Genomic DNA, 16,689 nt, shown 5'->3' with positions numbered 1-16,689 from the left:
TATCATCATTATGGCAATTAAAAGGAATCTACCTTGACGGAGAAAAGGTGTTTCAATTATGTTAGGATGACCTCTAAAGACAAATGAAAGAATGAGATAGGATATACTGAGAAAGTACAGAAAGGAGAGTAGAAAGGAAGAAAAATTATCTTCTATTAATGAGCTACACAAGGAAAGGTTTTTTGCAATGAGGGGGAAAATTGGTTGGGGGGGTGCTTGAAATGTTTGATCCTAAAAGTCATCTGAACTGGTTTAAGGAAAGAAGTCTAAAAGCTCATGCTCTTTTGGCTATAGAAATTCATCCTACCCAATAAGGAATAAGGGGACGGGAAACAAGGAAAATGCGGGAGACAGACAGAGGGTAAATTAAAGGGGACAGTAGTCAGGAGCAAAGCAGACAATTGAGAAAGGGACAGGGTAATAAAGAGAAGAATTAATAGAAGATATTGTATGGGGTAGAAAGAAACAAAGGTCACAATAATACATGTGAATGTGAATGGAATGACCTCATAAAATGGAAGAAGATAACACAATGGATTAGAAACTAGAAATCAATAATTTATTATTGTTTTTATGAGCCCCATTTAAAAAAGAAAGACACACACAGAGCTAAAATAAAGGACTTGAGCCAAATCATTTATTTCAATTGAAACTAGAAATGCAAGAGGCAAAACAAAATAAAACAGCAAAAAGACCTAATTAAAAGATATAATAAAATATTTTACTTAAAGGTAACTTAGATGGTGAATTAATATCAATATCAATACTACATCTGCATCAAATAGCACAGGATTCATATTCTTGAAGGAAAAGATAAATGCATTATAGGAGGAAATAGTAACACTCTACTAGTGAGGAAATGCAATGTATATCTCTCAGGCCAAATGTAAACATCATTATAAAATAAAAAAGAAAGAAGTGAAGGAGATGAATAGAATTTTAGAAAAGTTATGAAAGACCTCTAGAGGATATTGAATTGAAACCAAATCAATAATTTCATGAAAAAGATGATGAGGAGGCAACATACAAAAATATATGGGAAGTAACTAAACTAATGCTTAGCAGAAAATCAATATATCTAAATTCTTTCATCAACAAATGAAATATTGGTTCAATGAATGAGATATGGAAAGGTTAAAAAAAGAAAGAAAAATAAGAAAACCAAATTCCTAGTTTCAGAAATGCAGAGGGTAAATGCACAACTAATCAACATGAAATGAAAGCAAATTTTAAATTCCCAATTAAGCACCAAAATAAGAATCTTGAAAATCAAAGTAGAGATTAATAAAATTGAAAGTGAAAATAAAATTTCACTAGAAAATAGGAATTGTGGGGCAGCTAGATGGTACAGTGAATATAGCATTGGCCCTGGAGATATCAAGATCTGAGTTCAAATTTGGATTTTGGCACTTGATTCTTACTAGTTGTGTGACCTTGACAAAGTCACTTACCTTGCAAAAAGCAAAAAAAATAAGTAAAGAAATAAAAGATTTTTATATGTGCATGTGGGGGGGAGATATGCACTAAAATCAATAGACTAATCTGATTTTTAAAGCAAAGAAGTAGAAAACCAAATTTCTAGTTTCAAAAATGAATAGGGAAAATACAATTAAAACAATAATTAGTAGCTATTTTGCCCAACTCTATGTTAACAAAATGGCCAATCAAAATTATGGAAAATACTTACAAAATCATGCATTGTACAGATAAATAAAAAATGACAAGAACATCAATGTTATTGATTGTAGAGCATATATATATATATATGTATATATATATGTGTGTGTGTATATATATATATATGTATATATATATATATATATGCTCTACAATCAATAACATTGATGTGTATATATATATAATGATTAAGGTAATTCTACAACTCTGAACATGAAAATTCATTGATGAATCTCTAACAATATCACTTATGGTTCATATCTTTGGTTATTAAATGGCTGCTCAATTATTATTTCAGTTGGGGAAAAGAGGAGAGGGGAAAAGAGAAGAAAAGGAAAAAACAAAATGCCTGTTTTATGCTGAAGAATTGGATGCATTTGTGATCACATTTATCTGGATATCCCTGCCAACCATACTGATAACACCCTTGTCTGTTTTCTTATTTTATAAATTCTAACACATAACTTTCTCTGGACACTTGACATAACAGTCAAAGCATCACTTGTCCTTTCACAGATAGCTGCAGAAAATGAATGTGAGCCTTGGTCCCAGCTCCTTGTGTCTATGGGAAAAGCCTTTTCCATTTGGCTTCTATGATGGACACTGACCTTGATCATACAAATGTTCTGTCAGGATACATTCCCAGGTCATGCTCAAAGATATTTATAATTACAAAGTCATCCAAAAGCTACTTCTGTCATTAAATTACTGCAAAAAGATCATTTTGTTTTCTTGGTTATATCTTAGATGCAATATTTACTTTCAAACCATTTTTTTCTAACCACTTGGATTTTCTCCTTTTGCAGACAATTTTGGAATTTACTCCTCAAAGTTTTTTAAATACTTTAGATGTAAATTATCTAGATTTTAAGAAACCATTTATTAATGTCTCTCATGCTATTCTTCTGAATGATATGAAGGCAGGATGTTTAGTTATATCAACACTTAGTTTCAGAATCACTGGAATGACTGATTCTGAATTGTACTCACTAATGTTTTAGGCTGAATGTGGAAGGGGGTTTCCATTGTGGTGTTCCAGTAAACAGGGAATGATATTGTGTTATATATATAATTGTTTTCAATCATTTGGATCAATCTATAAGTAACATGGCTAACAATTATTTGGATTCACAAAGTGAGGAGGGTTAATTCACCGAAAAGAAGCCTGTCAAGATTCAAACAGAACCATGAGAAACAAGGGAAGATGAGAATGCCTCAAAAAAATGTGTGAGTGTAACAAGGTTCAGTCACCCACACCCCACAAGCTTAGAGTGGGACATTCATAGACAGATTTTCTGATGATGATATAAGGCTTTTAGGGAATGCCAGGATCATATCCATGGTAGCACCCAGATTGAAGCAAATATTCTTAGACTGTCTGATCTGGTGGCTTGAACAGTCAAGATGATCATTCAACTTGTTTCTGTCCTAAGTAAAAGCTTCTCACGTGGAACCTTGTGTTCAGTTCTGGGCACGTCGGGGAAAAGGTTTGACAAAAGTAGAAAAAAATCAACAAGAAAATATAATGAATTTATTCTATTTGGTTGCACAGGAAAACAGGATGAGTCCATTGCCTCCCCCCCCAAAAAAAAAGTAATTGAAGAAGGTAGATGTCAGTAAAAAAGAAAGGAAAAAGAAGAAAACACTTTAAAATTGGAAGTTTTCCAAAGGGTAATGTCCTGGCTTATCATTTTTGTTTGTACCTAAATCAAGATGGGAGATATTCAAGTAGACTGGATCCTACACACACACACACACACATGCACGCATGCACACACACACACACACACACACACACACAGACATGCACACATACAAACAAACAATGTCATTAGATGCCACAGTGATGGTTTCCATTTGTGATGTTACAATAAAACATTTTAGGCTGAGAAGGCAGATCCTTCTAACAATTAACAGGATCCAAAAGGACAATCTCAGATTTCCAGAAAAGCCTAGATCACTCGTCAAATATATTGTCCTTATTTAAGTATTTGCAGAACTAGGCAATACATGGAACTCATTCCATCACCAAGTTAGACTTGGAAGGGTTCTCAGTGAACAATTTGTTCCACACCCTTCACTTTACACAGGGGCAAACCAGGGCTCAGGAAGATACAATAAATTGCCTCCTATGGCACAGGAAATATTGAAATGAAGAGTCTTTGATTGCTGAGTCAGAGCTGTTTTTTTGACTGTGTCAAGATCCAGCCAAAGTCACTTGGAAATCTTGTAGTCTCACAATTGTGTCTCCTCCAACACAGTCCTCCTTTTTTATAGCACAACTGCTATTTTTGTTCTTTGTTGATGTTATTATTAGTTTTGTCATTTGTTTATCTTCCCCAAAGACATTTCTTCTAGTCTATTTCTATTTCCTCTTGAAATATGGTATTAGAAATGATGTGACAGCACTTATCAATGGAGATAGCAATTAGTTATACTTCTAACATTAATAGATCTTTGCTAGCTCCTACCAATTTATGAATTTCCTTCAAGATATTTCCGTGAGTACTGACAAAATTTTCTGGTTTTGTGCACCACTTATCAAAGTTTTTCAGGAATCTCATTCTCTTTACTTTTCACTGTTACAGCAGACATTCCAAGGGAGTTTCCAATTTAGACTAGTGTTGCTCTTGATTTCTAAAGTTTTCTACAGTAAATCAAGAACAACATTTTGATGGCTGAGATTTTTAGCCTTCCTTTGTCTTCTTATTTGGTTGATTTACATGACTTAAAGTCATACAAAATTAGACAATTTTATTGATGTATGCTTTTTTACTTCTTATTCCCTATTTATTTTCCCCGGATTAATAGCTTCTTTAACCAAGTCAAATAAGTCATTTCAATTATAATTATAATTTTTTCATTTCTTCCTTTCTCCTTCCTTAGAATTAGTTTGACCTTTGTTTATTAGATGATGTTATTGTCCTCAAATGAACCTCTAGGTAGTATCAAAAAACCAAAAACCAATTGGTGACATATATGGGCACAAATTGGTCACTCAATGGATAGAGTATCAGACCTAGAGTTAGGAAGTTTTATCTTCCTGAATTCCAATTTGGCCTCAGACACTAACTAGCTGTGTGATCTTGGACAAGGTACTTCATTCTATTTGATTAATTTTGTCTTCTACAAAATGAGCTGGAGAAGGAAATGGCAAAACATTCCTGTATCTTTGATAAGAAAATTCTAAATGGGGTCATGATTGGACATGACTGAAACATAGATGAATGAAAACAGCAATAATTTTCTTATGAGATAGTTCAGGGAGACCATATAAAGAAGGAAGAAAGTAGGACAAAGAAAACACTTGACTATTTTTATCCAGGATTGATGCTAGGGGATCACATCATAGTATCTCTTGAAAGGTAATGGATCCCAAAGAGACCTTAGAAATCATCTTGGATCAAACTGCCAAAGAACTATTTAATGGAGCTAGAAAACAGTGTGATCAAATTAATCTGGAAGAAAAAAAAAGGTAAAGAATCTTACAGGAATAATTGAAAACATGCCAAGAAAAGTAGTTCATATTTTAAACTGTATTCCAAAGTGGTTATTATCAAAGCAATCTGGCACTTTAAAAAATGGAATGGTGGGCTCATAGAATAGAATAGATACTAAATACACAGTAATAAATGACCATAATGAGATAGTAGGTGAAAAACCCAAAGATACATGGTTTGGGGGTACAAACTCAACATTTAACAAAAATTACTAAAAAGCTGGAAATAATTTAGCTGAAACCAGGCATAGACCACCCAATAACATATAAATGATTTCAACATGATAGAAGCATCATTAATGATGATTTGGAACAAATGGAAAATTTGCTTGTCAGATCTTTGGATAATGGAAGCATTTATGGCTAAACAAGAAAGAGAGAGAGAGAGAGAGAGAGAGAGAGAGAGAGAGAGAGAGAGAGAGAGAGAGAGAATTATAGGATGCAAAGTGGATTATTTTGACTACCTAAAGTTAAAAGGCTTTTGCATAAATAAATCTAATGCATTCAAGATTACATAGAAGCAGAAAACTAGAAAAATTTAGAACAAGTCCTTCTGATAAAGGTTTCATATTTTTAAATATGCAATGAAAAAGGTCTGATCTTTAAAAATAAAAGTCATCCTGTGCTCAACAGCCAAAGGCTATGAAAAGGCAATTTTCAGAAGAAGGAATCAAAACTAGTGATAGTTATATGAAAAAATGTTCTAAAGAACTACTTATTAGAGAAATGGAAATTAAAACAATTTTATAATAAATTAACTGATCAATTGTGTTAAAATAAAAAAAAAGAAAATGCCAAAAGGAAAAGTGGAGTTGAGGACTAGGCAAATCATCTGGAAAACAATTTGGAATAATTCTGAAAAGGTTATAAAACTGTATATTCCATTTTACAAGCAATGCCACCACTAGGTCTGTATCCCAAAGAAATCAATGAAAACAGACAAAGACTCAGCTACTACAAGCAAGACAATGACCTGAGACAGTTCCTAAGATCCCGTGATGAAAAATGTCATCTACTTCTGGAGGGAGAACTGAATGCAAATTGAAGCAATTTTTTTAATTCTTTTGTTTTCTTTCTCAATGTGGTTAATATGGAAATATATTTTGCATAACCTATCATGTATAATGATATAATACTATTAGACAACTCAAGATGGGGGAAGGATAGCATGAAGGGAAAGATTTTGAAACTCAAAATTTTAAAAATTTTAAAACTTCAATAATTTCAAATTTTTTAAAATTTCAAAAATTTCAAAAAATTTAATTTCAAAAATATTTTTAATTTTTTATGTAATTGGGAAATACATAATTAAATAAAAATAATCTAAGTCTACTTCCTCAGTTTCCAGAGGAGGGAAGTACATCATAAATGCACATAAAATATTGTAGCAAGGAAAAGATTGGAATGGAGAAATGAGGAACTTGGAATTCTAGTATAATGCTCTACCAGATTCCCCATCTCTCTACCTCTTCAATCACAATCATGTGTAGAAAGATTTCTGTTGTCTTCTATTCATTCTTTCCCACAAGCTGCCCTAGAAATATCTAAGTCACTAGTAGACAGCATCTTCCTCCCTCCCGGTGTCCATAATGAAGGCAGTTACCAGGATGCTAAGCTAGAGGGAGATTTCAATGTGGAATCCTTCTGCTAGGCTTTCCCGAGGATGCTGATTTCCCCAGGAAGCTGACTTACTCTGTAGGCATGTTGAAGGATATTCAGCAAATGAGATCATTATAGAGCCACGTGGCAGCAGATCCCCCCCCCAAAAGAAATCAATCTCTAGAATGGCAAAGACCCAGGTGTTCCAAAAGTTGAAATGCCCTGTACTATCTCCTAGCATGGAAAATGGGAAGGGGGAAAAGGCCCAGAAGCTCATCAAACTCATTCCAGCCCATTCCTTGATGGCTGAGCTGACCACCCCAACTGGGACTCATAGACCAAAGACACTCCTCACCAGGACTCTGCCCCAGATAGGACCAAAGGTGGGAGCTCCATCCTCTTAAGAATAATGGTACCACAGGGCTCAAGAATCTTGGCCTACCTGGTGATGGCTGCTCCATGAGATTGGCTGTCATCAGGGTCACAGCCGGAGTCGACACAGTAGTGACTCTTGTGAGTTGAGCAGGGAGCAGAGGCAGCAGGCGGCTCTCCAGTGCAGATGGTGACCCTGGACACAGACACAAGGGCATAGGTTGTTAGGACTCCTACCAGAGATGGTCCCTTCCCAGGTAGGCCAGGGCAGCAGGTAGGCAGTCAAAAAGATTGATCCACCTCATGGTCTGGCCTCCCTATTATCTCCTGATCGCCCAGAACTCCCTCTGGCCTGGCTCATGGCCAGCCCCTGGCCCCCATCCCAGTGCTTCTCTCTGAGTTTTTCATGCAGGCAGGAATCCAGCAACCCTGGGAAGCAGGTTTTCCACATGGACCATATCTGTGCATGCACACACACACACACACACACACACACACACACAAACACACAAAGACACTTCTCCATTCCTTCCTTTTTAACTTTACATTCCAACATTTTGTCCTAGCTAAAGTCCTTCATGCTAGACTTTAAACACTGTTTCCTCTTCTTCTCTTGTCTGGGGAGAAGGGCATTTTTAATCTAAGAAGGTTCCATGTTCTTGAACAAAATATTAACTCTTCTGTCTCTGCCTCTGCCTCTCTGTCACCTCTCTTGTCTCTTTCTCTCTCTGACTCCTGTGTATATGTGTCCTCTCTCTATCTCAGGTTTGTCTCTGTCCCTCTTTATTTCTCTCAATATTTGGTTTTGAAACTTTGAGTTCCAAATTCTCTCCATTCATCCCTCTCTACCCCATCCCCCATTGAGAAAGTAAGCAATTTGGTATAGGCTCTAAATTCTGTCTGTCTCTGTTCTCTGTGTCTCTCTCTGTCTGTCTGTCTCTGTTCTCTGTTCTCTGTGTCTCTGTCTCTGTGTCTGTGTCTGTGTCTGTGTCTGTCTCTGTCTCTCTCTCTCTCTCTCTCTCTCTCTCTCTCTCTCTCTCTCTCTCTGTCTCTCTGTCTCTCTGTCTCTCCCATCTGCCATGATCTCCCTTGCTCAGTTCTAACACTGATGGGTGACTGAGGGCTAGTCAGCTGCTTGGAAACTGTCTTTGGAAAGTGAGCTGCTGGTACACAGGGTCTGGGCCATGAGCTACTGTTGGGTATCAGGCAAGAAGGGGCTCTAAGAAGGGATGATGTGCATGCCTCCTTATTGCCTATTTTATTGTAAGGGGATTATTCATTTAAAACAAGATCATTAAACTAATTATATTAGCAAGAGATTAAAGGGGATTTTCTACTGATGCTGTAAGACAGGGAGGATGACAAGACATGAGCTAAAAGCAGTTTCCAAAATCTTTATTATCTTCATTAAAAGGCAAAAAAATATAAATAAATCTCCAAATATGTTAATTAGTTTCTCCCAATGCCGCACTAAGACTGAGGAGGTTGGACAGAGAATGGTGAAAAGAGTGTGGCTTGGAAGTCCTATTGGCCACAACCTCAGAGAAGAACTTCAACAAGACCCAAGACAAGGAATGCCAGACTTTCGGTGCCATCATGCTGAGCCTGCCCATGTGGCAGATGCCTCTCACATCCCAAGTGTCAACAGAGCTTTGCATGCATGTCTGCATTTCTTTTTGCTTTAGTTTTTAAATTTCTTCAGAGATGTTCCCCTCTTGTGATCCCCACTTGGATAATTTGGGTGGCCTTGGACCCTGAGGACCTCTGCTCATCTAATGCAAACACTGATTGGTGGTCCCATGCTGAACCCACCCATTCAATAATAATAAGCCTTTATAGAGCATTGTAGTCTTGCAAAGCTCTTTACATGTTAACTCATTTGAAACTCAAAACAAGCTAGGTGAGATAATTATTCTTGTTTTACAAATGAGGAAACTGAGGCTGAAAGATGCTAAGTGACTTGCCTAAGGTCACACACTTAACACATGTTACTAGTCTGAGGCAGAATTTGAATTCAGGTCCTTTTGATATCAAATTCAAAATTTTATCCCACTGCACCATCTAAGATTATGCACTATGTAGTATTCTAGAAACAATCTCGAAAAGTACAGCAAGGCATCTTACATAAATGGAAATAAATACAGTATTCAAGAAACTTTGGGGCTACAATCTCTCTGGATGATGGTCTGCTAGAGTGTAGAAGGGCTGCCATCTGTAAGAGCGAAGGCAACCACTCACACGAGAGATTGTTGGGTAACTGAACCAATAACTTGTTAAACAATAGGCATTTGTTTATTTCATCCTTCAATTAATAAGCATTCATTAATGCAATATTGTATGCGGCAGCTAGATGGAACAGAGGATAGAGCATCGGCCCTGGAGTCAGAAGGACCTGAATTCAAATCCAACCTCAGATATTTACTAATGACCTAGCTGTGTGATCTTGGGCAAGCCACTTAACCACCTTGCCTTGCAAAAAACAAACAAACAAACAAACAAAATAAACAAAATAATGTGTGGTTGGACTTTTGCCAGGCAATGGAGATACAAAGATTATAAGCCTTCAAGGAGCTTATGTTTTCCTGAGGGACTGAACATGTAAATATACAGATACATTCCACACAACACATATAGAAAATATTTTCAAGAATATTTTGTGAAGAGGGAAAAAAGATCATCATGAATTTTTGTGTTTGGAATGACGGTGGTAGCAGAGACCAAGAAAGGCTTATAGCTTTGGAGGGATGGCTCATTATCTCCTTCCCTCAGTATTTCCAATAGTCTGGGCTTCAGCAGTGTAGACCAGACTAAACTCCACTAGACTAGATCCAAGCATCCTAAAACTTAGTTTCCTGTCTTCTTGCCCCACTTCCCCACAGTCAGTCCGGGGTTGAACCCCTTGACAGTTTGCTTGATTAATCTTCTGACAATTTAGTCAATGAGTATCCATTGCTAAATCATTCAATGTTATTAAATCACCCGCTGTATTCCAGGGATGCACACAGAGGCAAAGGGTGGTCAGTGTCCTCCAGTAGATCACAATCTAATGGGTGAAGCAAGAAGCAGAGACATTTGGGTGCACAATCTCTACACTGGAGAAACAGAAATTGTTGTGATTTGTCCTTCATTTTCAAAGAGGAATCATGACACTTCAGGGTGATGCCTTGACTCATGAGTGAATTGGATTTAAGGGAGACAGAGTTACTACACAAAGCTGTCATCCTCACTCTCTCTTCCAATGACAAAGGCCAGTGGCAAGAGAAAGTCAAGATGGGCATAGCCTTGGATGCAGTCATTGACCGTGGCATCTTCAATGTCCATCCAAGCTCTAAGAGCTCCAAAGCACTCCCCTTCGAGTGCCTTCATGGAAGTTGTAACAAATTTGCTCATCCACCCTATTCACCAAGGGATGTCCTGTTCTACCTGGAGTAGACAGACACGTCATCAACCCACTGATAGGTTTGGGGTTCATTGGCTACCTACAACTTGGTTTAGCCCATTGGCCAAGATGAGTTACACAAGTGTGGCCAATGGGCCTGCTCAGCTTCTTGGAGCCACAGGTGACAGCTGAGTACCAAGTAGAACCCCAAGGTGGGTGAGGAGTTCGAAAAAGCCTTGGCAAACCCTCATTCCAGAAGTGCTAGTTCTCTTTGAGTCCTTTGTACATGTCTAATAATTAATAGAAGGAAGGCATTGGAATCACAGGCTACTTGACAGTGCAGTAGACAGAGCAACAGACCTGGGGTTGAAATCTGGACTCAGACAATGACTGTCTGTGTGACCTTGTGTAAGTCACTTAACCTTGTTTGCCTTGGTTTCTTCAACTGCAAAAAAGGACTGGAGAAGGAAATGGCAAAGTATTCCACTATTTTTTGCTAAGAAAACCCCAAATCAGATCATTACCAGTTGGACATGATTGAAGAACAACAGCAGCAACAATAACAAGCCACTAGAATCAGGGGAGATTGGGAAAGGCTTCTTATGGGAGGTGGAATTTTAGTTGGAATTTAAAGGAAGACGGGGAAGTCAATCATCTGAGTAGAGGAGGGAGAGTCTCCCAGGTCATTTTGGCAGCCAAAGAAACTACTGGGAGTCAAGAAATGGAGAGTCTTGTTTGTGGAACAGTTGAGAGGCCAATGTCACAGGATTAAAGAGAAAACCAGGGCAGAGGTGCAAGAATAATGGAAAGATAGGAAGTGGTTAGGTGATAAGGGCTTTGAGAGTCAAAGAGCATTTTGTATTTGCTTCTGGAGGTGATAGAAAACCACTGGAGTTTACAGACTAGGGCAGTGACAGGGTCAGACTTGTACTTTGGGAAAATCACTTTAATGACTAAATGAAAAACGGGTTATGAATTAAGGAGTCTAATAAACAGGCTGCTGTAATTTTCCAAGTGAAGGGTAATAATGGAATGGAATGTCTTGGGAGTTTGTGAGTGGAGGGAAAGGCCTGGATATGAGAAGTGTGGGGGAGGCAGAATTGATAAGATTTCTAAGTTCTTTTTAGTGACCTATTCAATATATTCCTGAACTTGGAAGAGAAAAGGCCTCATTTCGAATTCTGCCTCCATCACTAACTAGCTATGTGACCCTGAGTAAGCCACTTAATCCCCCTTAGCCTTCCTTTCCCTGTCCATGAAATGAGAAAAATAATGGCACTAACCTCACAGAGTTGTTTGGAAAATGAAATGAGATAGGTTAGGTAAAGTGATTTATACCTGCTAAAGAAATACATAAATGCTAGTTATTATCATTTCTGCTGCCATGGGTGAGAGAGGTAGTGGCCTGGGGGAGAGGAAATCCTAGCAAGACCTCTAAGGGTGAAAACTGAGATGACTAGAAAGATGATGGTCCCATCAGCAGCCATGGGGGGGGTAGATTTTAGTTTTATTTTGGACACATCAAAGTGGAGACATCTATGGAAATTCTAGGTAGAAATGTGAAGCTTTTAAGAGAGGTGATGGATAGGGGCACCTAGGTGATGCAGTGGTTAGAGCACTGACCCTGGAATCAGTAGTACCTGAGTTCAAATCCGGCCTTATACACTTAATAATTACCTAGCTGTGTGACCTTGGGCAAGCTGCTCAATCCCATTTGCCTTGCAAAAATAAATAAAAAATAAAGAAATTTTTAAAAAGCAAGATGATGGCTAGAAATGCAGATCTGGGAACCATCAACACATATATGACAGTTGGCACAAAGGAGGCTTAGTAGATGGGGGAGGGAGAGAGAGAGAGAGAGAGAGAGAGAGAGAGAGAGAGAGAGAGAGAGAGAGAGAGAACTTTATAAGCAATGGGACAAAACATATAAGCATTTCACAAATAGCATGTCCTTGATCCTCCCAATAATCTTGCAAGCCAATGCTGTGAGAATCCTCAGGTTATAAATGAGGAAACAGAGGCAGTCAAAAGTTGTGACTTGCATAGGGGCTCACAGCTAAGAAAGTTTCTTGGGCTGGATTTGAACTCTGATGTTCCTAACTCCAGATCTATCCACTGGGCATTAGTTTACCACCACCTAGCTGGCTGAAATTCAGGTTGTGATGTTGATGGGCTGTATCCCTCTGGGTAAATTATTGGGCTACTCAGAATGCCAGTTTTTGCATTTTTTTGTTGGTTGTTGCAGGGCAATAGGGTTAAACAACTTGCCAAGGTCACACAGGTCATTATTAAGTGTCTGAGGTCACATTTGAACTCAGGTCCTCCTGACTCCAGGGCCAGTGCTCTATCCACTGTGCCCCCACTTTCCCCATGTTTAAAATGGGGAGAACAACGTTTCCAGTGCTTATTATGAGGACACGGTTACAACAGGAGAATTGTGTAAAGAGAATAGAAGTTTCTTATGGAGAATTGTTACTCTCCAACCAAGTTGTCTGGCTGATGGGTTAGAGAGGGAGAGAGCTCTAGCAAGCCAGTCCATTAGGAGGATAGAGGAAGGGTGCAGGTGCTGAGGGCCTGGACGAGGGCCATGACCACTGAAATGGAGAGAAGCGGACATCCAGGGAACTAGGTACATTTCCTTTAACTAAATGTAGCTTTGGAAGGAAAAGGAAGGATTGATTTAGGAAAAAATATCCTCCTGAGTGTCTCTACCTATTAACTGACAGCTAACATCATGAGTCATGTACACCCACAGTTTTATCTTTTCCCTTAGCAAAGGATCTCTCCATAGGGAAAGGCAGCCCTTACTTAATAGATTCATTTTCCTGCTTCAATCTAATAAAATGAATAGAGGCATTCTCTTCCTGGAGGGTGGAATGAATGGACAGTTTTGTTTTTTTAATCTCCCAATCTTTGGGGCATTGTCTTTATTTTCAGGAAACAAGCTGTTCCAGTCACATGGTAAAAATAGATGCATATGATACAAATTAACTTAAGGCAGATAGAAGCCCTAAAGGATAGAATCTTAAATTGGGAGACTGGGTTACCCTTGACAAAAAAACAAATAATTTTTTTTAGTTTTTTTTTTTTAATGGAGCCACGGGAGGGATGGAGGAAGAGAGGGAATCTGTTTAGAACTTTAAAGTGTTTTTTCCTTCAGTTTTTTTCTTTTATTTTTTTCACAATCTATATTTCAACATACGTTTTTTGTAAAATTTTCTCCCTTCTTCTTTTTCCCTTTCCTCTCCCCAAGACAGCAAGTGATCTAATAGAGATTAGGCATGCATGAACAGAGGTAAACATTCCTATATTAGTGAAAGAAGAATCCAGAAGAAAAAGAAAAAATAAAAGAAAAACCAAAAAATGAAATTTCTGCATTCTGATTCCATACTTCTTTCTTGGAGGAGGTTGGCCTTCTCCAGAACAAGTCTTTGTGATTCCTGCTTGATCACTGTATTACTGAGGAGAGAGAAGTTCATCATGGTTCACCACCATACAACGTTGGTGTAAAGATGTACTGTTCTCCTGATTCTGCCCACTTCACTCAGGTTCATTGATGCAAGTCTTTCCACATTTGTCTGAAGTCTGTCTGTCCATGATTTCTTCTCAAACAGTATTCCATCATATTCACATAACACAATTTGTTCAGCAATTCCCCAACTGATGAACATTCCCTCAATTTCCCAGTTCTTCACCACCATAAAAAGAAGTGCTGCGAATAGTTTTGGACATGTGGATCCCTTTTCATTTTTGATGATCTCCTTGGGATTCAGAGCCAGGAGGGGTATTGCTGGGTTAAAGAGTATGCACAGTTTGATAACCTTTGGGGCATAGCAGATGTTATAGGATGGTAAAATGTTGCAAGAGATAAATAAAGTTCAAGCCAACAAATAGTATTTTCCTTGGGGGGGGGGGTGGGCTACATTAGCACCTTTAGGGTTTGAAGTTTGATGTTCATCCTTTGTAACTGAAGAGGATCGTGTCATCATATACCTGATGCCATGACTTTCACATTGTGCTAATGATAGTGAGGGGAGTATTGTGCAAAGATACACTTCTCATTTGCCTTTTCAGGAACCATTTCATCCTGCACTCTGATTGAACATCACCCAGGACTTTGGGTGATGTTGGGATGCTGACCTTGGCCTTGGACATGGTTTCCCTTCATATGAAGGAGGCTCCATGGCTCTCCAGAAACACTGGGCAATGCCAGCCTATGAGTTCCTGGAGACAACCTAGTGACAAAGCGGTTTATTCAAGCCTTTCTCTCTCTCTCTCAATGGACTAATTGTCCAAATGGTAGTTTTAATGCTACTCAGCAGTGGGATAGGTTTGGTATTAGACTCCAAGCAAGTTTTCAATGGTAGAACAAAGCCAGCTTGTCTTTCAGAGGTCTAGGATGCTCTGCTCTGCTAGTTCACTGCCCAGAGCTCAAGTTTAAGTATGAAGTAAGAACTGATCCAATCCATCATCACTTCTGGTCATTGCTCCCTTTCTATCACCTAATCACCTAATCCTCCCTAGAATACTGTGATTCCTTTGTTGGCTTCTATTTATTGATTGTTTTCTCAGCCTCAAGTCCATTCTTCTGATACATCCTCTACTCATTTGAATAGGGATTTTCCTGAAGCTGAGGTCTGACCATGTCATCTGCCTATACTCAATTCTCTACTACAGCAAAGACCAAATCTTTGGAGTGTGCATAACTGGTCCTGGGTTGTTGCTCCTGTCCTCCAAACAATCCCCAGTCAACAATACTGATTTATTTGCTCCTCCTTGCCCAGAACATTCAATCTTCCATGTCTGGGCCTTTAGACAGGCTTTTCTCATGCCCCAGGTATTCTCCTTCCCCACTTCTCCCCCTTAGACTCACTGGCTTCTTTCAAGCCTTAGCTCAGATAGCATCTTGTTCCCTTTCTCAACTCTGAATATCTCCCACCCTGAGATAACCTTCCTTTGACTCTATCAGTATCTTGAAAGTATCTAGGAATTTGTACTTTATCTTCCCTGATAGATGGGAAGCTCCTGGACGTCAGGGATTTCTATTATTGGTCTTTTTAATGTATAGATCTTAACACAGTCCTCAGCACATAGTAAGTGTTTTATAAGTCTCTGTTGGCTAACCACCTGAGGGATAATTAGAAAGTAGGAGATGTGCCTCATTCAACTCCCCCCAACACAAACACACAGGAAAACCAATGGGAATTCCAAGGCTAAGGGCATGTTCTCCTGCATCATGGGAAGTGGGGAGGGGGGATGGAAAGCTGGGTTACTCTTCTATTCTTTGGTTTTATCAAAGTCAAATGGTTCATTTGCAAGTCACATGAAAGATATCTCTGCCATCTATGAGGGTAATTTAATGTATATTTCTCTTTCAAGAAGTCAGAAATTAAAAGAAAATCCTCTGAGGACCAGAAAATATCTGGTTACAGGGAGATGAGTGGGGGGGGGAGAGAGGGAGAGAGGGAGAGAGGAGACCCTTTATCTAAAAGTCTAATAAGGAAGATTTTCTTGTTTCTATTCCTACTGTGCCAAATGGATCATCAATAAATTGAGGCAGCAAGAAAGATTAAAAACAGTGCCATATCTGCTGGCAGAGGCCAGGGATCAAAATTCCAATCAGGAGTCATCTGTAGGGCTGTGGGCTGATCATGAAGAGTCTCAGGACTCAGTTTCTCTAAGTGGAAGATGATTGGATGGGGCTAGATCATCTCTAGGGCCCCTTCCTACTCTTTTTCCTATTACTCTCACAGTTACTTAGCATGAAGAACCCTGAATGCCATTTAAAGCCATATTATTTTTTCTATGACTCTTCTTTGTTTTTTCTTCTTCTATAAAATTCTAGTCCCTTATGTCCACTTGTTCTGTAGTCTCTTCATGAATATTTAGTGCTGTCTATAACATTTTTTCTCTCCCCCAGAGACACTGGGTATCATGACATGGTGCATAAGAAACAGGGTAGATTTAGTAGCAACAGACCCAAGTTAGATTTCAGACTCTTGCTTATTCCGTGTCACCTTGAAAAAATCACTCAACCAGTTTGTCCATTTGCCAAAAGGAGGGAGGGGACCAGATGACCACTGAACTCTGTTCCAATTCTAGATGTATGATCCTATGGGATATTCTTCAGTCAGGAGAATTAAGGACACCATGTCCCTATTGT

At 38.6% G+C, this 16,689-nt stretch overlaps 1 protein-coding gene across 1 annotated transcript in view; it reads right to left on the bottom strand.

Annotated features, from left to right (window-relative positions):
- TCERG1L (transcription elongation regulator 1 like) overlaps positions 1-16,689 on the bottom strand; it is a 303,390-nt gene that overhangs the window by 103,497 nt on the left and 183,204 nt on the right. Inside the window, exon 5 of the mRNA XM_074236291.1 lies at positions 7,218-7,343. Within this exon, the coding sequence (XP_074092392.1) occupies positions 7,218-7,343 (126 nt within the window). The remainder of the gene's footprint in view (positions 1-7,217; positions 7,344-16,689) is intronic.

This window comes from Macrotis lagotis, chromosome 4, assembly GCF_037893015.1.
Source record: "Macrotis lagotis isolate mMagLag1 chromosome 4, bilby.v1.9.chrom.fasta, whole genome shotgun sequence".
Classification (NCBI taxonomy): Eukaryota; Metazoa; Chordata; class Mammalia; order Peramelemorphia; family Peramelidae; genus Macrotis; species Macrotis lagotis.
The sequence above is the reverse complement of the archived record's forward strand: the minus strand, read 5'-3'. Positions and strand labels throughout refer to the sequence as shown.